The sequence below is a fragment of the Platichthys flesus genome, chromosome 24, assembly GCF_949316205.1.
Source record: "Platichthys flesus chromosome 24, fPlaFle2.1, whole genome shotgun sequence".
NCBI classification, from domain to species: domain Eukaryota; kingdom Metazoa; phylum Chordata; class Actinopteri; order Pleuronectiformes; family Pleuronectidae; genus Platichthys; species Platichthys flesus.
Window position 1 is genome coordinate 8,940,056 of NC_084968.1, and position 23,517 is coordinate 8,963,572.

Genomic DNA, 23,517 nt, shown 5'->3' on the forward strand with positions numbered 1-23,517 from the left:
AGAAATTGTTAACACAAATTGCACAAATGAAAGCAGCACAGCTCAAGTGAGAGACACACACACACACACAAACATGCTAAAGCACGCTGACACAGACTCGGGGTAGCTTTCTAACCTGAGGGAGGACGGGTGCTAAGTAGGGTTGATTAGTGCGGCAAAGGCTCAACCCGCGGCGGCTATTTAGCTGCGGAAAGGGCAGGGGCGGCTTCGGAAAGCAACACACACACACACACACACACACACACACACACACACACACGGAGAGGATCAACAAGCTGACAACATGAGGGATATTTAATACGACGGCAGTATTTGAGACACAACTGAGTCAGAGGCCATCCAGGAGAAGAAGAAAAGGAGGAGCGGTTGTGGGGGATTCGGGGGAGGGGGGCGGTGTGCACGCAGGATAAAATCACCTCCGGTCCTATTTAAATGAGGAAGCATTAAAGCAAGCAGTTTCCTTGAGGACAGCAGTTTCCCTCTGTATCAGTAGAAACCAGAGCAAAGCTTCTTTCTCTGAAATAGTTTAACAAAATGTTTCAAAGATTCCTCGGGGCTACCTTGAGATTATTCACCGCTTACAGGGGGAGGATGGGGAACTTCAAGGGAAGCAGCGAGGATGTGCTATTATGCTCCCTAGTTGGCCCCCAGTGGCTGCATTTAAAAACGACACCACTGACCCGCCTCCAGCGCTCGCAGATCTCGTCCAATCAAAACGATATTTTCTAAACCATGCAGACTTTTCTCGTGAATATCGGAGGAGCTGCAACTCAATATCAGTGCCTTTTGGTCTCATCACAGAGGCACAAATTATTTCCATATTTGCTTTTCTATTGTTTAGATGATAGGTAACTTTTCACAGAGTTGCACTGCATTAAGAATCTGAGTCTAGTCGGTTTTATACACCTTTAGCAAAGAGGTTTTCTAAAATGGGATGTACCACTTGCTGACACTTCTGATTCAAATAAAAACACATCGCAGCTCCTTCCATTGTTGCCGTTAATAAAAGACTGGATATTATTATAGGCCGTCAGTTCTTTTCCTCCCAGGATGGAATCTCCAATTTCAGTTTGTCAGCATCACATATGCATCATCAAAGATGCAGTTAGAGAGAAAGACTTGGCTGAGAGACGAGGCGGGAGGGATAATGCAACAAAGATGAGGCGTAATGGAGAGCTGATGCAAGAGGAATACGGGAGAGACCAAGAGAGGGAGACAGATTACCTGACATGTGGGATGCGGCATGCATGTGAAAGCAGTGCTGTGTTTCTCTAAAGCAGGCGATGAGGCTGGGCTACATATAGACTCAGGCTGGGAAAGCAGTGTGGGGGGGGGGGTGATAAAGAAGGAGGGTTGAAGCAACTCACAACATGCAGAATTAGTATTAACAACTGGGGACATAAAGAAACCTTGTGTAAAATTTAGAATATATGTTTTTCACTCTCTAAGAGTTAGCTCACCATTTACTGCTGTTTACAAATCAAGTTTAACCGTGAAAATAAATTTTTTTCTCAAATCTCAAATCTCAAAGTAAAACCAAGCTGCTCTGAAACATTTTTTACAGAAATGATCTGTGAGAAAATTCTGCAGCAAGCCAGCAGGTGGTGCTCAAGGGACTTTTGCACCTGATTTATTAATGCAAGTAAGTCAGGTATCCACCTGTGCTTTGAGCTCTGGTTTAGTTTTGAGCTTTGCCATCTCCTGAGGAGAATATCCAGCTGGTGAGTGAAGCTAGTCGCTAACTTTGCATGTTGAGTTTATCACATGATTCTGTATTAAATGCTTGGCCCTTCTTATATTATGAGTTGCTACAAGGCTGAACGAGGAAACAGCCTGTTGAGGAAAAAGCATGCTGGGACGTCTCACAGACAGTAACGCATGGGAAGAGATTGACTGTGACACCGGAGCAAAGCCCGGATGAAGCCCAGACACAAACCTACTTAGTCATGCTTTAAGAGCCTTTGGGCACCTTCAAACAACAAACAATGCTGTTGACAAAGGGGATTTTCAACGAGCCTCACTTTAAGGTTAAAACTCGCTGCTATCTTTAGGATGGGATTGTTGTCCCGGTCATAAATGATTGGATTGAGAGACGGGGGGTTGTATATATTTTATGTTTGAGTTCCCTGAAAGTGCCCTAAGTGGCCTGTGCAGATACACTTAGCTTTTACATGACTAAAGGTAGAGAGTGGGGGAATTGTGACCTTTTAGATAAAATGACGAGGCAGAGACTAGGAATTAGTCTGACACTGTTATAGAGACTTACCCTGGGCCTGTGAATAATACTCTGCACCAGGAAGGAGACGGGGTTGCCTGCCCTGCGTATCGCCTCCACTGCCTCCTCGTGACTAGCATCCCGTAGATCCGCTCCATCCACCTGACGAAGACAGACAAGAGAGGGATGAATAGAGTTGTACAGGAACCTGAAACATCACACGCATGCTTTGATGGATTTTTTAATTTCCTATTCTGCAAATTTCCTTCTCAAACAACGTCAGATTTAATCCTTTACCTCCACGATCCTGTCTCCTGTCTTCAGGGTCCCGTTCTGTCCAGCAGGACTGTCCGCCAGGATGTGTTTGATAAAAATCCCCCTCATCACTTCTCCGTTGCTCAGGCGGCTGCCCATCCCTCGTCCCCCCACGATGCTGATGCCCAGGGACTTGCCCGGCTCCCTGAACAGCTCCACTCTGAGAAATATATACCGGTGTCATTTTATTTTTTAATTTTTTTAGAAACTCACTGCTGTGACTCCCGTTCTGATCTGACTCTGAAAGTCGCATCACGTGGCGAAAGAAGATTAAAAAGCTGAGATACAAAGTGTAAGTGCTCACTTCCTGGGTTGGTTCCAGTTGTTGGAGGAGGCACTTTCCTCTCCCTCTCCGTCCTCACGCTCAGGGAGATTGGGAATATCTCTAGACAGATTATAATGGAGAAATTCAAAATGATTCAAAGTGAATGGGGTTTTCAAAACCAGGAGGAAGGAGCACAGCAATCACCCAACAGAAGCACAAAAGAAGAAACCTGCTTGCTCGTGAATATGCACAAAAAAGGAAATACAGTTGAGAGAATGACTAATGTAAAAATAACTTTATTTTTCCCAGTGACGGAAGGTGAGGACGTACTTTGGAGCTGGATCTGGTGCCAGAGCTGTTTCGGAGAAGCCATCGTCTTTAGCCTGCTCCGAGCTGGTTTTGTACTCTTCGAGATATTCTGCTGGAACATATGTAATTCTACACACAAACACAAACACACACACACACACACACACACACACACACTCGTTTGAGTCAAACATTTCCGGAAAACAATTTAGCTTCCTCCCGCTTTTAGAAACTGCACTTACCACCTTAGTGGCAATTATGCCGCTGCCTTATCGCTGAACCCAGATGGTAATTTACCCAAAATAGAGACACCAGCATCAGATATAAACTGGTCCCAGAGCAGTGCACAACTACCTGCTTCTTTAAATGGGCTCATTTACATTCAGAGGCCTGCTCTTCTCTCCTCCGTCAGATTTACCTCTGACTGCAGAAACACTGAACTCAGCCAGTCTCTTAGCAAAATCCTGTCGCGCTACTCGCAGCCCTGTAGTGCGACGTCAATGAATTATATATAAACTCTTGACGTCTGACTGTTCAAAAACAAATGTTTACCTCCGAAAAACGTCTGAGCAAATCAAGCCTTCCAACAATCTGTCGTTTCAGCGATGAACACGCGACATGTGACAAATTTGAAGGGGGGGGGGGGGGGGGGCGGGGGGGTGTATTATTAATTCAAGAGTGAGTAAACTGATTTGCGAAAAAGATGTGACACCCACTCAAAGTCCCATTTCCAAACAGTTTCAGAATGAAGTAGATTCTGAAGGGCACATAAGCACGTTGGAGTGAAGCTGGCAGATCCTCAACAGATGGGTTGATTTGCTCGTTTTTTTAATTTCTTTTTTACAGAGATGGAAATGAGTCCCAGTGAAGTGATGAGACGGATGAGTCAGTTCATTGAGGACAGTGACACATGCAGTGAGAGACATGGCAGAGCTTAAATACCAATGATTCACATAAAAAGAACACAAGAGGTTATAAATGGTGTTAGTCACGGAAATGAAAGAAAATAATTATTTGGCAGGTTATGTTGGAAAAACAAAGTGATGCAGTCAGTTGAGATTTATCCAGATATTATTTTGAATATGTGTGTTTTAGTTTGTGTTGTTAACGCTGGAGTTTAACACCATAACAGACACATTAATCAGCGTATCTGAATGTTATTAAAAACAGCATCTTCATCAGCTGAATTCCATCTTTAAGTTTTGTGTTGTTTCTGTTGTTGAACTGACTTTCCTGAATTTCTCTCTGGATAAAACTCTTTGACAGACTGCAGGTGAAGCACGGCAGGGAACGGAGAGAACAGGCAAGAGAGGGGAAACCAAGATGGCGGCTTCCTGCTGCTCGAACACCAGCAGCGTGGAAGGTAAGTCATACTCACACATAGAACGGGCACAGATCATCCTCGGGGGAACAAGCAGATCTAGAACGTGAAGAGTTGTCTTTTATGCACGGAAGTGAACGGTTTGCCCAAGTTTAGTATCGGCAAGCAGAACTCACAAAAACACAGCATGGAAATTTAACCCTGAATGTATCATATGGCTAAGGCAGTAATTGGGCTATGCTGTTATTTGTATTCTGTATTCACATTTCTGAAAATCACCAGCTAACGTTTAGTTAAACTGCCACTTAAACAATCTTCACATCAACCAGTTTATTGACAACAAGATAAAGGAGCTCACAATGACCGTCAACGTGTATTGTTTGTAAGATTTGCAAACAACCACTTCTGGTGTAATTGAGGTGTTGGAAACCTTGAGTTGCACTGGAAACTGACTCTTAAAAAAAATGATAATACCAGACACTTAACCGCTCTGCAGCTTTCTGTGGCATCATACATTTTTCAACAGCAAAGAAACGCAACACATCAGCAAAACCTTGATACTGAAAAAACCTCAGTGATCTCTAAATACAGCGAGAGAGAAAAATCCGGCATACGCATTCAGACTTTTCCAAATGCCAGATTCCTGGTCTTGTATTTCTCCATACGCTGATATATGTTACACCCGCGGTGCACGACAGAGGAGGTTATGAAAATGTACCATTCAGAGAACATGAAATTGAATCAGACCGACAGAGCTGGGGGAGAACGGGGCAATCAAACTCATATTAGACCTCAAACAAGTGAACCCCCCCCCCCAATGGGGAGAGTCCCCTCTGTGGTTCCTGATTTAATTAAGGAGTTTTCAGACATGTGCTGCGGAGGAACTCCAAGGAATTGGGTCCGGACTCTCTCCGCAGTTTGCCTCTCACACATGCACAACGCAGTGGGGGGGTTCTCTACTCAGCAAGTTCACAACAACAACTAATCCTGAGGTGTAAGTGGGGATGGTGCATTACGGTTGTATTGAATGTTTCTCTCTTACCCCAGGTCCGGTCCGATGAGGGAGTGTCTGCGCAGCATGGCACGAGCCTGGGCGTTGGTCATGTTGGCGGTGGGCTCTCCGTTGATGGCCAAGATGAGGTCGCCGACACCGAGACGTCCGTCGCGGCTAATCGAGCCGCCGTGGATTATGCTGCGGATCAGCATCCCCAGACCGTCTTTCATGGCGCTCACCGTCATGCCTTTGGAGGTAGATCACACACAAATATACATTTTGAGATATTGGAGCAAGTGAGTTGCAAACTAAAAAAGAACACAACTCTGTTGCCAGCTTTATTTTCAGCCACCGACGCAAAGAAAACTTTCTGATGTCCCAGCTAATAATCTGAGAGGCTGTCACATTATTCACAGATTTGGTTTTCCTATCAATCTCATCAGACTAATTTCAGAGTGCCACATAACACCGTCTGCCTAGAGACCTGTCTACCCTGAGACAGCTGGGAAATGGTGAGATTGAAGTCTGACACCAAATTTTAATCCAAACGTTAGTCTTGTCCTTTAAAGAGTGGATTTAAGTTTTTAATTGGTATAAAAGAAATCCAAATAAACACCTTTCATTAGCAACACAAAGCAAAATGAGAAATGGTTTTCAGCCAGTCACTGCGGACTTTAAACACTGCCTTCATAACACCTATTTGTTTAAGAGAGCTGAAACTTAGTATTCTCTGGACCAGCAGCCGCCTCATGGGCAGGTTTTGAAATGCAAATACCTCGTGGAGCAATGGATTGACCCTTTTCAGACAGGAAAACAAAAAATAAATAAATCTATCTATCATTCTGGTCTCAAATCTGGCATTCAAGTAAAGGCCAAATATGCCTTTCAGTCCCCCAACCTCATATGCACTTCTGCGAAGGATAAAGAGAAGATTAAAAAATAAAAATAAAGAACACGTAGAAAAAAATGTCAAGAAATTAATACCAACCCAGGCTGGAGTTGCCCTTGACGACGGTGATGGTCCTTTCAAAATGGCTCCCTGAGGTCAGAGCTTCCTTGTCTCCGTCTTCTTCGGGTTCTTTCACGCCGGCCTCCTCGTCCTTGAGGGAGATAATTCAACCCGGTTATTCATGAAAGGTACATTTTTACACAAAGCGCAGGGCCCCCGAGAAAAGATAGGTGCACTGAAGGATGAATAAATAAAACAAATAAGTATTTGGACTTTGTTTATCGAATATTTCACAAGAGCCTCACATCCAAACAAGGAGAAGTCAAATGTTACTTAAAGAAACTCCACTTCTACGTGAGCATGGACATTTTGCAGTTTTCATAATGTGCTTGTTTTATTCTTTCTGAAGATTTATGCTCTTTTACCTTTATTAAAATCTGTATATCTCTAATATCTCCAAAAGAGATGGGCGGGGGCTCCTCCAGGTAGTGACCGGACTCCAAGGTTTCCTCCAGTGCATTCAATCCGGTTCCTGATTCAGCAAACTGGCTGTAAGAGTTTGAGCACTCCGCCGGTTCTTTGGCCGCGCGATGAGCCAGGAAGTGATCGGAGCCGCCGAGTGCGGCTTGATAGGACGGTAGCTGACCCCTCAAACTCGGAGGAGAGAAAGAGGCCGTCTTCTCCGGTGTGAACGCTTCGGTGTCCTCTCCGAGGCCGTACGGCGTCGTAAAGCGGGGATGCTCGTCCAGCAACTGCAGGCGGGCTGTCAGCTGAGGAAAAACAAAGCGTAGCAGCTGAATGAGCGTTCTCCTCTGTTAGTTAGACAATTGCCCAACAGGGGGGAATCCATCTTGCTCAGTCGCCACCCTGCCCTGTTTGTAATGAGCCATAGAAAAGCCATCAGTGGCCAACAGAGAGCGGCAGAAATTACTGGTGATCTTGAGAGCAAAATGCACAAAATGTCGTTTCATCAGAAAAAACATTCAGGACTTTATTAGAGCCAGACCGGCTACTGATGAATTTCAGCGAGGCAAATTCCCACTGGAGGACAGGAGAGAAAAAGGACTCTTTAAGAAAAAGTTAAAATATGCAAATACGTAATACAAGCGGGGCTCAATACACAGACAAAGGGAAGTGGAGTAAAACATAAATAAGGTTTAATTTTAAAAAGGTAGAGCTAGAATTGTGAGAGGACCTGTTTGTGTATCCATGTAAAGCAGGGTTCAAATAGGAGTGTGACCTGTATGATAATTAGAAAAATACAGGGGCAACGCTGACAAAATTAGTTTCTAGTACATTTTGTATGTTCTTTAAAAAGTTAGTAATCACTGTACCTTGGTTGAATGTGTACATACCATAAATAATATATGGTGTATCTAACCAAATACATCTTAGGACGTAATGAAAGTTAATAGGGCTCATTCGCCAATATCTTGTTTGTTCTTAACAAAGATCCTAAGAAATCCGAGATAAGACCACATGACAGAATCCTGATAAAAACTCTGGTGGTGAAAGAGGCCCATTATTCCTTAATAACCCTAAAATGACATTTCAATCACAGTGTTGACCTTTAATATTGTTGTTCCATTAACACGAAGGGATCAGACAGGGAAATTGTCCTTATTATCCATACTACATTAAATCATTCATACACTGTGACCTTTGGTTAAAATGGAGGTGCAGTTACCCTTAGGAAAACACTTTATGACTCTCGCTCCTCTTTGTTTATTTTCCCCGGCATTTAATATCCATTTGGGAGAGATGCTGTTCTGGGGGAGCAACAAAAGTAGCCCCAGCTTCAATCCTCATATAACAACAGAGTCAGTAATGTTTGTGCCTTAACAAAAACAGAAAAAACATTTCTTGTGACATTTTGGCTCTTGATCGCAAAAAAAAGCAATAAAGAATAATGGCTACATGCTTTCCAGCTCATTCGGACAAAGGGCAGTTACTGGTGCAGCAACATTTCATGAAATGAGGGAATAATTTCTCCTCTCAGTTATCTTTTTTCTGGGTGGCGTAACAGAAACATCTTCTTACCTTAGGCGTGGAGGAGTGCAAGTAATCCAGATCGGCGCTACAGCTGCTACCGTGAAGCACGATCATGGAAGCCTGGAACGTGTCATCCTCCATCCCAGAGTAAGAATGATCCCTTTCATCAGACAGGTCTGCTTCACCGGTGTCAATCTGTGGTAATGGAGGACAACACTATAACCAATCAGGGACGGAAATTGACCTTTATTAACAGAGCTAACTGGTGAATTATCCAATCACAGTCAGCTAAAATTACTCTAAAATCGTCACTAATGCTAACAACAAAATATAATACACCACATATAAGCTAACATTTGCCCAATTACAAACAATCAGATCCCTCTTGGTCAATATTAAGATATAAGTAAGTCAAGTACAGTTTGATTTTCCATTTCATTAGGACATTATGATTGATTTTCCATGTTTTCACCCCCAAAAGCTAACTAACCAATGCCGGCTCTGCTCGGTACACGATGCCCTCAGACAGATCTTCTTCTTCTCCTCCTTCAACCAAAATACTGGTGAGGTCAAATGAATGGATGATGGATGATGGAGTTATTTCCTGCGCACCATATGAGTGTGGAGAGTGGGAATATCCACATATTCCCTAGGAAAGTGGAGAAATTCTTTCAGTGTCTCCAGCTTTGTGTAATTTGATTCTCAAATAGATTTTTTTTTTAAAAGACCAAATCAAGTTCAAATAGATTAATATGAAATGGAAAAAAGATGATAGGACTCATTGAGACTTCTTGTACACTGAGTCGAGTTGAATGATCTTGGCCTTTGCTTTCAATCAGAGAAATAGCTTCAAATGAATGTTGACAGTAGCATGCAGCTCCCACATATACTGTATAGGAAAAGCAAGAAGGCATGTTGGAGGATTACACTTGTCAATTTTGAGAGGCAATACAGCAAGATACCCCTCGGTAGTACATTCCACGTCCTGCAGGAGAGCTGGATAATTCCACAGAGGCTTCCTACTGCTCTGTAATCCAGCTTACCTTGGCAGCCCAGAGGTCTCATTGTGTAATCCAGTGGCAGAGTCAACACAAGAGAAATGCAGCTCTAAAAGCTGAAAGAATGCGAGCAGCGCTGCGGAGAGAGAGAAACATCCTGTACAAAACCGCGCTGGGCGCCCAGGAGCGATGAACATGCCACTGCACAGACATTGTATGTTGCACACCGGGGCCACGATGAGTTTAAACGATACGACAGGGTCCGCGCTCTTGGAAAATTCAATATCATAATAATGTGAAACAAAGAGCAAAGAGCATTTTGGGGCCGGTCACCTCCTCTGAAAGAACAGTGGGTGGAATGCTAAACCGTGCAGCCTCCCTCCACGCGTTTTCCTGCATGAAAAATGCAAGCCCTTGTAAGATGAACCCCCGTGACTGGTTACTAAGCTGCATGATATAAAGACAACCTTGCATAGCCAGAGTGATAAATCCCTGGCACGCTGTACAAATTCATTAATAAAAAAAAATCACAAAGGCATGTACACAAGTCTACCTGAACATAAACACACACACAGGTCACATCCTGCCTTCAGCATGCAGACATGATTTGAAGCAAACAAAACAGAGGAGGAATACTAATGCTTACAGGCAGAGGTTTGGCGACTCCGATTTGGACCTGGCCGAGCTGGGCCCCCTTCAGGGCCTGGACGGCATCCTCCAGACTGGCGTTCTCCAGGTCGGTGCTGTTCACATACATGAGTCTGTCCCCGGGCAACAGTCGGCCGTCCTGCTCTGCCACGCCGTTGGGGACCAGTGAGCGAATCACGATCACCGTCTTGGCCGAGTCCATCGGGTCCTGTGGTGGAAATAAAGTTCAGTTAGAGGAAGTTTTTTTTTAGTAAACTCGCACAGCTTTTAAAGGCAAACACAAGAAATTACATTTATTTTACTAGAATAAATGTTTGAATTGAGGTTAAGAGGTCAAACAATTAATTTTGACATTTGAAAATACTCAAAACTATGAAAATGTCCATCTGATTGGGGCCTCAAAGAGAGATTAGAATATAAACAATACAGGAACATCTATTAAAACTCATACTACACAAACATATTAATGTAAAACAAGACAAAGAAATATCTTGTGCCATAACAATCACAGCTGTGCAGTTTCTCATTCAATTCCCACCTGGTAGTCCAGAATACTGAATCCCAGTCCCCCTTCGGCCTTCTCCAGCTCAATATTCTGGATCGCCAGCTCCCACATAGCCAAAGGAGATCCTATTGCCTCCTCTGTCACAGTATCCAGCTCCGCCGCTCCTTTGTTCGCCTCTGACTCTTCGGCAGCCAGTATGCTGCTCAGGTCTATTTCTTTCTGCAGGGGGGAAAAGCCCAAAAAGACAGTGAGGAAGCCATGCTCTAACAGCATGACGTTGACTCCCAAACTATAGGCTGCTACCCTCTTGTTGTGTTCTTGGCTCAGGTTTCTGGCAGTGGGTACAAGGGAAATATCTTCGGGATGGTCGGGCCTTAGTGCATTATCACGGATAGAGCTGGTGCAGATGAAACCCCCCCTTCCCCGAAGAGAAGCTGCTTTTGATGTTTCAAACATCGAGCAAAATGTTGCTGGCTACTGCCGCTGAGTTATTACTAGAATCGGTTTTAATAAACATTCAGCCTTCCCCTGCTCATCGCTAAGTCTTAATCCATCATGGTTGGCAATGGAGCGATTGACAGCCCAGGCTAAGCTGATAACGACTGATGGGCTATAAAGGAAGAGGAGGACCGAGAGAGTATCGCTCTCCAATCATCATTCCTTTTTCCTACGTGCGGGGGCGAGGAGACATTTTTCATGACGATGCAGGGACCTTCTCACTCTTATACGCATCGTCTGCTGCAAAGCTCCGTAACTTATATCACCTGCATGATTTTAGCACTGAGGCTGAAAAGATCACTTACATTCGAACCTTATAACATCAAGATCTGTGTCACGGTGGATGTAAACATTTCAAAAGTAACACGTATGATGATGTTCTACCTTCAGATTGAATGGATTGGGCAAAGCCTCTGGTTTTGGTGGGTGAGGGTCCATGTCGGTCTGCAGGTGAGGGGCGGGTCTACAGCATGTCACGTTCACACACAGCGGGAGCTCCTTCAAGATGCGGACCACTTCCTTGTGGGTCTCGCCGATCAGAGAGATGCCGTTGACCTGTGACAGGAAGTGTTTATCTTTAAAGTCGTGTAAAGAGGAAAACTGGTCAAGTCGTTGTGGCGATTGTGTAAGTGCAACCACCAGACACAGAGCAGCATTTAGTAGAGGTTACATTTCTGGCCACCATACAAATTCAAGTTTAATATTCAGTTTCCTTTTTGTTCTGGCCTGGTCACCACCAATTCCTGAGGGAGATACTGTATCTGGCAATGTAGCGACTGAATCCCTACACAGTATGCGTTCTGGTTGGTGCTGAGAATGTAGCCTACGCTTGGTTTTTATATCTCTTTTGATGAAAGTAGCTTCCTGTTGGGGCTGGAAACGAGTGCAGCGAGATTAAGTTACAGGCTGTGAATCCAAAACAAAGCACTGAAAGACGGGAGAATGCTCTGCAGAGCTGAGGGGAGCTTCAGAGCTGAGCATTTTTCTATAAAACACGAGAACTGCCCATTCAAGTCTGTTTGGATTTGTCAATCCCTCTGCCCTACGTCTAAACTTCGTTGCTCTGACTGGTCGTAGTTCTATTCTACGACGAATGATAATGACCATTGGAACTTTAAAACGAGCTGAGAGCTTCTCACTTGATGCCAGGCGACCCTTTGACCTTACAGCCTTTAATTTATACAAAATATATAGTTTTGTGTAGTTTCATTTTTTTTAGCAATTCCTGTGGTGAAATTCAACCTCTGCATTTATCCTTTATAAACCTTAACTTAAATCTTGAGATAATACGAATTTCTGATATAGTCAACACATGCATGTCTATATTTATACACCTGTAACAAGCTCATAAGTGTCCCGTGAGCAATGTAGTTTTCTTAAAACATTTCAATATTTAAACTTCGTTAAATATAAATATTAAATATAGTATCAAAAGGTCTCCACTCTTAAAGTGAACGTGTAGGGCCTACCTCGAGCAGCTCATCTCCATTGAACAGCTTGCCACAGCGACCAACGGGTCCTTCAGGTAGAACAGAGCGGATGTAGTGATGTCCGCTGTTGGCTTCCAGGTTGATCCCCAGGCCGCTGTGCTCACTGTACTTCTCCACCTGAGCCACCTGTCGTGGGAACAACAAAACACATCTCAATCAGCAAGTGAACATTTGTTATACCTAAATACTGGACATAAATGACTCAATCCACCATTTTTTAACAGCTAGACTCCTCCTTGCATTTCCGGAACTTTTCCTTGAACTTAATTTGATATGAGAGAGAGAAATTCACTTTGAAAACTTACAACTACTTCATTACTCGGACCCAGAATCTCCTCCCACTTCTTCATCAGTCGTTCTTCTTCGAAGGGTGTTAGTCTCATCCCTGGGGAAACACAAAAAACAAAATACTTGTTGTTAAAATACAGCACAACAACATGAAGGCAAATTTATGATCAGATATTAACGGCCGGCAGCGCAACATAAATTCATCACTGTTTCCAAAGTACTTGGGATGTGTTGGAGAGAAGACCCACATAAAAATAAGAGCTTTTTATCTGTCTCTCTTCAAATTTTACTGCAGCCTGTGAAAATACTAACAGCAGCCGTCTCCCTATTTCCTCATGTTGTGTGTTGCTAGTCAGCATGGTCCTGACAACGAGGAACCTTTATCTGTCAGCTGCGTGCGCCCACTATCTCTACCGCTGTACAAAAACCCCAGTCCCAGCCTCCTACCATGTTTGTCTTCTGTTAGCTGATCCATGGCTGCGCTGACATCAGATCCTTCACTCTTTGTCTGCGGCGGCTCTTCATCTGCGGTGACTGGAAGCACACGATGAAAAGTGTGACGGACAGAAGCAGGCAGCGGCACAGACACCTGACAGCACAGGCACACGCGGCTCTACTGGAAAAAGTAATCGGCTCCAAGTAGCGTACACATCAACGCCGAATTGATTTGGAAAAGCAAGCATCTGTTTATCTGTTAATTCCTCCAACATAGCACGAGCACGTCTGACTCACTCATAATCACTGTCCGTCTAGAAGAGGAGCTAATCTCATTTTCCCCATTGGTCCACAGAGAATATGCATGTTCTTGATGACAGTCCCGAAACACGCCAGCACTTTAAAGCGTATTAAATTATCCTGGTACCCTTTCATGCCACTGTTTATGTCATTGGAGCTCCACACAGCACCGAACATGAAATTACTATTAACTACTGTGGTGCCCTAAATAAGTGTCAATATGTTATTTCTACCTGTCCATCTACCTCACTCAAAAAGTGAGCATGGAGAGTAATGTGGCGTTCTAGCGCAATAGTTATTTTAAATTGCTAAAAGTAGTACATTTTCAGCGATAAATCCCTTTGTTAAATATCTTTTTAATATAATTAACAATCAAAAACTTTCTTAGGACAGAATAAATTCACCAGCTACTGGTTCGGTGAAGGGATAGTTCATCATGACATTGTAATTCATAATGTTGACATCAGTTTATGACTGAATTTAATTTGTTTTCATGTGTCTGGAGAAAGATGCTTTTCTGCTTTGAACCATCAGGATAAAAACTGGAATTACTCCTGAGTGCGTGGTGAACACTCCTGTCTGAGCCACATATACACAATAAATTACTCTTTTTGTGCCTGACAGGATGATGAGTGTCAAAGAATCTGTTTTCCTTCTCTGTCCCTCATTAAATTCCTCTCCCTTTCTATTCTTCCTACCTAGCACTGGCTCCTCGGCCTCCTTCCTCTCCAGCTCCAGCTCCCTCAGGACGATGGTGGTGGTGGGGATGGTGGTGCAGGAAGGCAGGATGGTGACGCTGGGGGTCACGGCGGGGGGGATCTCGTCGGGCCTGAAGCCCCGCCGGATCAGCTGAAGGTGGACTACCTGGCCGGTGTGTTTGAGCACTTCCACGGCCTGCTGGTTGGTGTATCCTTGTATGTTCACTCTGTCGACCTGCAGGGGGCGATCATTCGGGAGCAGGAGGATTAAATCAGGGCAAAAGAGCTTGTTTGACAAGGTTGAAATTGAAATAAGATTGATTGGAGCAATTATCAACACCAGCAGGCATACACGGGAACAGAGTGCTGCACATGAGCATTCCCATCTATTTTAGCAGTTCCCTTTATTTAGATCACTGAGGGCCGCTTACTACTCCATACATTTAAATAATTCACAGTCAATTAAGTTCCTAATCTGAGTCCTAAAGCCCATCATCATTTACACTTAACTGCAAACCTCAATCAAACACGCAGAAGGCACACACACACACACACACACACACATATATCAATGCAACAGAACAAAACAAGTCTCTGTGAGAACTCGAGGAAATGCAGGGTAAAGGTAAATGATGTTTAATAGGATTCAAAAACATCTCACTTCATTATCACTGTCCTGCAGAAATTAAAGCCTAATTTTACCATTATACTAATTTGAGACTAGTTATTTTATTCTGAGTCACAAGTACCGCAAAAACAAAAAAAAATGTATTATCTTTTAATTGATTGTGAATTATTCCCAATTGATGTATCTCATAACTCCCCTCCAATGGCTGAATAGACAAATGTGATGATAGTGATGTACTTTATAATTCTGCCACTGCGGACAGAGAAAATTGTAATTGCTACAAAAAGCATGATGGGTGTACTCACAGCGATTATCTGGTCTCCAACGTGAATGCGGCCATCTTGATCTACGGCGCTGTCCTTTGTGATGCTCTTAACGAAAATACCAGAGGGCTCTGAGCAGTCGGAAGAAGACAAAGACATGAAGATGGATGAGGAGAGGAGTCGTGAATCGTGATGTTATAAATGCAGACCCAAGGGGAGAAGGAAACAGATGTTCAAGCTTAATGGTAGGAGTCAGTGTTAGAGAGCACGTGGCATTGGCATTAGCAACGAGCCAATCAGCTCGTTGCTCCCTCACTGCGAGCTAAACAATCATCAAAAACACGACTGTTTTCCGTCCTGGCTCCTAAATGGTGGAATGAGCTCCCCAATGACATCCGGACATCAGAAAGTCTACACATCTTCCGCCGAAAACTAAAAACATACCTCTTCCGACTTTACCTTGAATGAAAAAAAACAAAAAAAAAAAAAAAAAAAAAACACTAACAACTTTTTGAAACTAACACTTTACTAGCACTTAAATGGCACTTACTTATAGCACTTTGTAGTTTTGCTTTATTTGAAGAAATTGTATTTTCTTGATTCTTGTCGTCCTTGGTATGTACCCTCGGGTTTGAATGCACTTATTGTAAGTCGCTTTGGATAAAAGCGTCAGCTTAATGAAATGTAATGTAATGTAATGTAATTAGTCATAATCATTGAAGTTCATTTTAGCGAAAGCAATTCCATGTTCAATTTAATTCAACAAATATAACCGGTTATAATAAAATGCTATCTGTGGTGCCATTATTTTGTGGCCGACGACTGGAGTTTTTAAGAAAATAGAAGAAAGTGGAATTGTATTTTGAAATGAATTTAGAAGTGCATGAACTGTGTGTGCACATAATAGCTAAAAAGACAACCCCGACATTACCATATAAAGTTGTTGTCGTCAAAGTGTTAGCGAACATTTATTATATCTATTAGACACTGGTATTCACAATTTTTAGTTCTGTTTGGACTCCTGAGGAAACATGCACAAAGCTTACTTTTCAATAACGGCCTTATCAGATCAGCTTTGCTAAAAGTTACAGCCACAAGTTGAAAAAGTGTTGATAAGAGGCAAGTCTAAAAAACAAAAGAATAAACTAAAAGATAAAAAACAACTATAGACAGTTACAGCCAAACTTAAAAGTACAAAAGTCAATTTTTTCTTTCTCTTTAGTTCTTATCAGACTGATGTTTGATTATTATGTATATATCATATTATTATATTGTTATATTATTGTAGATATTTGTTGCTTTATGTCTGAATAGTGGGAAGAAGTGGAGACGCATCATCCATCTTTTTTGCAATGGGTAAACTTAGGTTTGTAAGACAGCTAATACTCTAACATTACCCATCTGATTCATCTGATTTTTATGCTCAAAAAGCATTGATCAGAGCAGCTTGAGTGAATTAAGCATCAATATGACATTTTAATTTTAATTATCATTAATCGAAACAAGGTTATCTGCGACTCCTCACCCAGATTCTTATCCCCAACGTAGCCAGCGATAGTGATCCCCAGTCCCTGGGTGTTCTTGGTAAGGCTCACATCGAACGCTTCACTCTCGTCTTCCTCGTAGCCCTGTGAGAAGATTAACGGTTAGCATCAACCAAACAAATAAAAGCAAATGATAATTCATTTGACAACAGTGGGGAAACACAAACGGTGACACATAACTCATCCGGCGCCCCACATGGTCACCAAAATGCATTTTTCAACCTTGATGAACGAGCGCTCTGAACCTGTCAGCCATAAAACAAAACAAAAAACCACCAGCTAACGTGCGCCATCAAAAGGATATAACATTCCTCATTCATTCAGTGACTCACAGGAATTCATTCATGTTTAGGGTAGAGAGCTGAGTGTGGCAATAAAAAGTGCAGTTTAAGTGCTGTTTCTGAGGCAGTAAAGCAGCATCCGCTCTCCAGTGTGTGAGTCACAGGTGATGGAGCCTGCAATATTTTTTAATTTCATATATCCAGAGCTGTCAAGAGGTAAGAAAAGGTGAAAGAAATTGAGATGAAAGAGCTGAACTTTAGGTCTGATATGTTGCAGAACTCTGAATGAGCACTTGCATGTGATAATCAGTCATCTTGTTTTGTAACAGAGAAACTGCTTCACCCTGGAGATACTGCGGATCATAAAAAATCTATTTGAAAGTGAGGACGTTTCCTTATTGTCGGGCTTTGTGTCGGATCACAGCACCACTCTCACCTGTTGTTCCTTGACAGTGGGGAGCACCACTGGCATGACAGCCGAGGCCGAGGCGCTCTCCTCCACGGGGCCCCTGGTGACCACCAGCTTCACCCGATTGCCACACTGCCTGAGGACCTGCGCCACCTGCTCGCTGCCCATGCCGTGGAGGTCAGTGTCTCCGATTCTCAGGATGTGGTCCCCGCTGCGCAGGCGGCCGTCCTGAGGTAGAGAGCGTATTAGTTTCAGTCAAGCAAAACACAAGGAGACAGTTGATTCTGTGCTAGCTGGCAATTAACTTGTGTACCCTGCTGAAAAGAGACACCTCAAAGTGTAAACTACAAGAGAATGTCTCCTTCTGTATTCACTGTACAAACAACACCTCAAAGTGCTTAACCCTCCCAGTCCCTAAAGAAAGTAGAGATGCATTAGTGCAATCACCTGATCAGCTATGCCTCCCGGAAGGATGGTCTTGACGATGACCCCGGTGGTCTTGCCTCCCACGATACCGAATCCGAGGCCAGTGCCATCGTTGACCAGCTCAATGGTCTCGACGTGCTGCAACTGGGTAAAGTGAAAAGGGAGAAAGAGTGAAACGAGTGTCGAGACGAAGCAAAGAAAATTAACTAAGGTGTTTCAGTTATTATGGATTTGGCTAATATATGTAAAGCAGATAGTGTTTTCGTATTATAATATAAGGCTGACTTTTACATAGCCCGCCTTGATTTTCTCTGATGATTGTCTGCCTTTGAATTTTGTATTCACACTGTACTGCCGTGTAGGACTGAGCTGCTTCTATGTGTCTTTGTTCAGTTGTGTCTTTGCATAAGTTTATGACGAACTGTTCCTGCAAGTCTGCTCAGATTGTGATCCCAGTGTTGAGTGTATTTATACCGTGCTGGAGTTGGCCGACAGCGTGCTGGCGGCGGAGGGCGTGCGGGACACCACGGGACTGGCCAGCTGAGGTATCGGTCCTCGGGCCACTATGAGCTGCACCCTCTCCGAGGCACACTGCAGGATGGCTATGGCCTGCTGGTGGGTCACTGTCTGGTCCAGGGGCTGACCATTGATGGCCAAGATCTGGTCGGCTTCCTTGAGCTTCCCATCGCTGTGTGGGGAACAAGTAGAGTGGGGGATTTTTCACTGTGTCTGATGGTGTTCATGTCAATTTTGTAATTTCTTCATTTTTTACGTCGTTTATGTTCATATTTAAATCAAGTCTGGAGATGTTTTGAAGTTGTGAAAATAATAGTTTACACATTTATGTTTATTTGACGAAAACATCAGAATATAGCATTCGAAGCGAAACAGAAATATCTTATTCTGTACTTCTAATTCAACAGTTAAGCTAAATGTTGAACCCTTTCATTGAAATGAGTTGACTCCATCTTAAAAAGATCTCTGTGTTTTCATTTCTCTTTGGGCTAGAGGGGTATTCAGAGAGTGTATACCTCCACTAACACATGTATTGAGATCAGATACCACAGATTATCTTTTCATAAACTACTTAATATTTAACTTGCTCATACATACTTGCACTCTATGTATGCCTAATTTCTTTTCATAAAAATCCTATTCCATCATTAATAAATTGATTCTCCCTCGGGTCATCTCCCACCCCTCCTCTAAATTTCACGGAGATTGGTTCTGTACATTTTGCACAAGCCCCCTGAATAACAAACAAACACAGATGATGTGATAACCGAACATGTGGAGGTAATACTAGCAGGTGGATTCTTACCAGTCAGCCACGCTTCCCAGTTGAATTTCCTGGATGAAGATGCCGAGCTCGCCGCGGTTCTCGCTCTTCAGACCCACCACGCTGAAGCCCAGACCTCCCGACACCGGCTTCTGCAGCTCCACGTGAGTCACGTAGCGCCCCTGTGACATCCACACACATATATACACGTTGGGCCCTCGCTGATTCATTATAGCATCAAAGCCACAGGCAGCCTTTCGAAGTCTGTTTGAAGTGCCTCGAGAGGGGAGAGCCCTGTCTACAGTGTGAGCTTCTCATTTTTCACTGTCTTCAGATATTTAGCTTGAGCTGAAATACGTATCTGCTATCTACCTGTTTGTGTTTGTCAGATAAAATGAGCAAAAACATTTAAAAATGTGGTAATAAATCTACTAGGACTGCAACAATAGGCTTAAGGCATTATAACATTCAAGAATGATGGATTTCCAGTTGGTTCTACCTGTGCCATGGACTGGATGATGTGCTCGAACTCTTCAGACGGTGTCTTTCCATTAGTGTGCGTAGCGTCAGATGCATCTGAGCAGGAAACGTGGCTTCCATTGGGCTTCGCTGCTGTGAGTTGATCAATGGTGTCAGTGCCTCGTGATGACGGGACACTCCCCTGGAAAAATAGAGACAAACGAGACATGTGGTGACTGATACTGCACTTTGGCGGATTATTCTAAAAATGCATTTTCAAAACCATTGGAAGAAGATCAAAAATAAATCAAAATGGGAAAGACACTGGACTTCCTTTAAGGAAATAGCTAAATGTCAGTTTTGCAGCTTGAACGCTACAGATTAGAATTTCTGATGGTGCACACAGCAGGAGTTATGGTGTTTAATCCCCCTCATGTCCATTTATCAAGTTTAATTTTAGACACCAAAACCCTGAATTGGGGATGTCTTGAAGCCACTGGGATGACGGATAGTTTGTTGTCCCGCCATGATAAGCAGGATCTGTGGCGGCCTAATCCTTGGACAGAGATAATGGCACTTAGCTGATGTTCCAACAATGACATGGCTCCAAACACAATATTCCCTGTCATGGTGCAGGAGAAGCGTCACCGGCCATCTGGATGCCTTAATGCGCTCCAGTTTTGAATTACTGCAATGACTTGACTTCTGTGACAGATGAATTACATGAACGCGTCAACTGCCCGAAACTGAGTTTTTCCTAGTTTCGATAGCCAAAGGCCGTAATGTTTGCGGTCATCTGAGTTGGATTGGATTCATATAGTCACGTCCATGCACAGTGATAATATCATAAACAATGTATTTGGCGTGACGAGCAGAGACTGTCCTTGTGAACTTGTGTGTCTGCAGGAGGAAGTTGACTGTGCAACATTCAGAGTTCAGGACAGTAAAACTGTGCCCTCATTTAAACACAGTCCCAGATTAGCTATCAGAAAACTGAATTCCATTGGACAGGACACATTAGTGCTGCAGGGTGCAAACAAAACCCTATGGGCTGGGCTGAGTTAGCGTAGCACGCTGCTAAGTTGCTGTCCTCATGCATAAGCTTTGTTAGCTGGGGCCTTGCTAAGAGGATTAAAGTTCCAGTTTGGTTCTTGCACATTTAAGAAATTGTTTCTGCCCCACTTCACGCCGTGGCAGTGGCCTCTTTCTCACTGGAGAGAGGGGCCTTGTCGCCATAGCGACATGGACTGAGCCAGGCCTAACTGGCGGAGCCAGACGACGGACACTGGGTGTGTGTGCGTTTGTGTCTGGCTCTTGTGTAACAACAAAACACAACATACACACTTTCTGCAAATTGTTTCTGCTCGAGGGGGCTAAACACGTTCTGCTGGGTCTGGGAACTCTATAAACACACACACTCACAAACAAATATTATTGTGACCTATATAAAAACCTCCATAGTTTATATTTGTGTGTTGTAGTTTATGAAAACCAGTGTTGCAATGTCGAAGAGGTCCCTTTAAAGATCTGTAGGGACTTTACAGTGGATGTCTCCTTGATAAACCTTGCTTAGTCAAACACACACACACACACACATAGAACCGACCCCTTTTGCAACAAGCTAAATCGTCAGCACTCAAAAATGCCAGCAGGGCTTTTATAATCTAAATTCCACCAGGAGTAAAAAGCTCCAGCATCCCTGCCTCCCACTGCATAGCTGAAATATTTCCGTCTCCCTTTCTCAAGCGCTTATCCTGGCCCCTTCCCACTGTGACTTAAGAGCTCTCTCCTTCCACTCAAATGTTCCAACTCTCAAAGGGGAGAATCAGCTCGAGAAAGAGTTTCTGACTTAGGCCAACTATCTCTGCTCATGTATCCATATTATATCTGGCTCTTGTGAATCCTGGCAGCAATTTGGGCCAAAGCAGCGATACTGCTGGGGATGAGTGGTGGTGGGGGGGCTGGAAGAAATGAGTGTGTTGGGGGGGGGGGGGACTTGACATGAGTCACATTCTGAATCAGAACAGTCGCCCAGGAAACAGGTAAAGCAGGAATTTAAATTCCACCTTTCTTCCAGCAATGCTATGATTATCACACAACCACTGACAATAGACCTGCTGCACTTCTGTCTCTGAACTAGAAACTGTATTTGCCCGGAGACACACTAATCTATTGATTCATAATATTGCTCAGACAAACTGAGCAACACACATAGATTATGATGATAAATTGATGATACCCCCCCACAGTCCTTCTGCCTCAACCCCCTGATCCAACATAATGATGAAAACAGGCAAATCAGCTCTTATTTCTCATCAAACGTGGCTCTTCCTGTTTATATTACTTGTCTGCTAGCAAAGTATGATGCACCCATCTGGCAGTGTTTATTCTCGTACAATAATAAGGCAGAACTTTTAAATGACCATAATTGTGTAACCTCTTTATGACCTTCCATGGTGTTTCAACATTCTGGGAACCGAGCGGTATTTCTGTCACTTTCATCCTAATTTATCGTGTTCGCAGCTCTGTACGCCCAGTTAGGCTTATGAAAGTAAATAATGTTTTCTATGAACTCAAAAATTATACCGTTCAGAGTGTTATCACAGATGCTTGGACCTTGATGTGTGGATTACCTGCTCCCTGATGTGCTGGACCGACTTCTGCAGGGCCAGGATCTGATGGAAGAGGGGGCTCTGGAGCACGGACTTGAGCAGGCTGAGCTTCTCCTCGGCGGGCACCTCGCCTCGCTCCTTCAGCTTGGCCTGGAGACGCTCCACCGCCTGCAAGGCACGCTGCGTGTCTGCAAGCCGTCAAGCAGTTCGGTGACAGCGCCAGGCCCAGAGTAAAGGAGTGGATGCGGGGGAGAGATAGAGGTGGAGAGAGGTGAGGAGACCGGGGGGTTTTATCAGTGCAGGGCAGAGATAGTGAGACAGGGAAGGGTGTGTGGAAATGACCTCATCTACTCGGTTAAATAGCCTCATTTAATTTTACCTTAGTATATAGCAATGCATAACCACTTGTATTTGTTTAACAATGCGCTCAACAGACCAGACGGTGTTGAAACCACATCAGGTTGTTACACTTGAGTTGAAAAAGTTAGATTTTCAACAAAGTGTACGTTTCCAGGGTAGCAAAGTCTCCTGTTATGTCTTTAGGGTCAATTGCAGGTTGCACAGGAACATAGAGAGGATATCCAGGGTTTGGGGGGGGGGGGGTGGGGGCGGGGGTGAGAAGAGATAAAAGAACCATAGCCCGCAACAGTTTGCTTGCTGGACCCTGCATAAGCCGCACAATCGAGCAACTCCGGGGAGGCTTGTTAGTGAGCTTGGGCCAGCGCAACGTCATCTGGAGAAGGAGAATCAAGCAATTTCCCAGGCTCACCGACTGAGACTAACACCTAATAGGGCGTGCACGAGGTCCAAAGCACTTTTTTGATTGCGCTGAGATGCATTGTTGTTTAAACAACCGCCGTAAACAAGCCAAAAATCACCTCGGTAGTTTGATTTTGGGAGGGGGGGGGGGGGGGTTCCAGTGCAGGTAGCTGTATCGCAGTCAGTGCTCAGGCCTCGGCGTGCATAATGAGGACCACAACTGCGACATTGTTGTGCAGCTGTTTGCATTTGTGCGCGTTCCAAAAGATGTAATAGAGCATATGGAGGGCAAACATTTTACTCGTCAAAAATCTAATTCAATTTTAATCCGATTCAACCATTAATTCTGCACGGCTTCTTTTAGATGTGGTTATTCGAGCCTCACTTCACATTATAACACAACTCAAGTGGTACGCCCCATTGCTTGAACCTGTCTGGAGACCGAGTGCACACGATAAACACGCCAGTCTTGAGAGTCGCCACAGATTGCAGCTTAAAAGAAAGAAGCTCGCGGCACCAACTTGGCTCCGTTTGCTGACAGTTGGACAAGTAAACCTCAACGGGCCACAAACAAACAATCAAATATATGGCAACATTAACGGATTTGGCAACATCGGGCAGTGCACAAGCCCTTCAA

The 23,517-nt window shown here is 43.8% G+C and overlaps 1 protein-coding gene and 1 long non-coding RNA gene across 5 annotated transcripts in view; one reads left to right on the top strand and one right to left on the bottom strand.

Moving 5' to 3' along the window:
- Positions 1 to 23,517, bottom strand: part of LOC133949807 (multiple PDZ domain protein) — a 41,346-nt gene that overhangs the window by 14,533 nt on the left and 3,296 nt on the right. For 2 of the 4 annotated variants that reach the window (XM_062383797.1, XM_062383796.1), the window contains exons 3-27: positions 22,143 to 22,309; positions 19,550 to 19,711; positions 19,093 to 19,232; positions 18,246 to 18,459; positions 17,793 to 17,915; positions 17,373 to 17,573; positions 16,637 to 16,739; positions 15,154 to 15,242; positions 14,221 to 14,455; positions 13,235 to 13,321; positions 12,805 to 12,884; positions 12,479 to 12,625; positions 11,394 to 11,564; positions 10,545 to 10,730; positions 10,005 to 10,214; positions 8,851 to 9,009; positions 8,409 to 8,555; positions 6,794 to 7,138; positions 6,408 to 6,519; positions 5,468 to 5,666; positions 4,483 to 4,524; positions 3,126 to 3,233; positions 2,835 to 2,915; positions 2,513 to 2,690; positions 2,267 to 2,377 (exon numbers count right to left, since the gene is read on the bottom strand). In XM_062383797.1, the coding sequence (XP_062239781.1) occupies positions 2,267 to 2,377; positions 2,513 to 2,690; positions 2,835 to 2,915; positions 3,126 to 3,233; positions 4,483 to 4,524; positions 5,468 to 5,666; positions 6,408 to 6,519; positions 6,794 to 7,138; positions 8,409 to 8,555; positions 8,851 to 9,009; positions 10,005 to 10,214; positions 10,545 to 10,730; positions 11,394 to 11,564; positions 12,479 to 12,625; positions 12,805 to 12,884; positions 13,235 to 13,321; positions 14,221 to 14,455; positions 15,154 to 15,242; positions 16,637 to 16,739; positions 17,373 to 17,573; positions 17,793 to 17,915; positions 18,246 to 18,459; positions 19,093 to 19,232; positions 19,550 to 19,711; positions 22,143 to 22,309 (3,797 nt within the window). The remainder of the gene's footprint in view (positions 1 to 2,266; positions 2,378 to 2,512; positions 2,691 to 2,834; positions 2,916 to 3,125; positions 3,234 to 4,482; positions 4,525 to 5,467; positions 5,667 to 6,407; positions 6,520 to 6,793; positions 7,139 to 8,408; positions 8,556 to 8,850; positions 9,010 to 10,004; positions 10,215 to 10,544; positions 10,731 to 11,393; positions 11,565 to 12,478; positions 12,626 to 12,804; positions 12,885 to 13,234; positions 13,322 to 14,220; positions 14,456 to 15,153; positions 15,243 to 16,636; positions 16,740 to 17,372; positions 17,574 to 17,792; positions 17,916 to 18,245; positions 18,460 to 19,092; positions 19,233 to 19,549; positions 19,712 to 22,142; positions 22,310 to 23,517) is intronic. The other 2 variants (XM_062383799.1, XM_062383798.1) reach the window with 1 other exon arrangement.
- Positions 1,662 to 14,287, top strand: LOC133949808 (uncharacterized). The gene is made up of 5 exons (XR_009920189.1): positions 1,662 to 1,721; positions 3,105 to 3,227; positions 4,371 to 4,467; positions 5,473 to 5,674; positions 14,225 to 14,287. It is a non-coding gene; the product is annotated as an uncharacterized LOC133949808 (long non-coding RNA).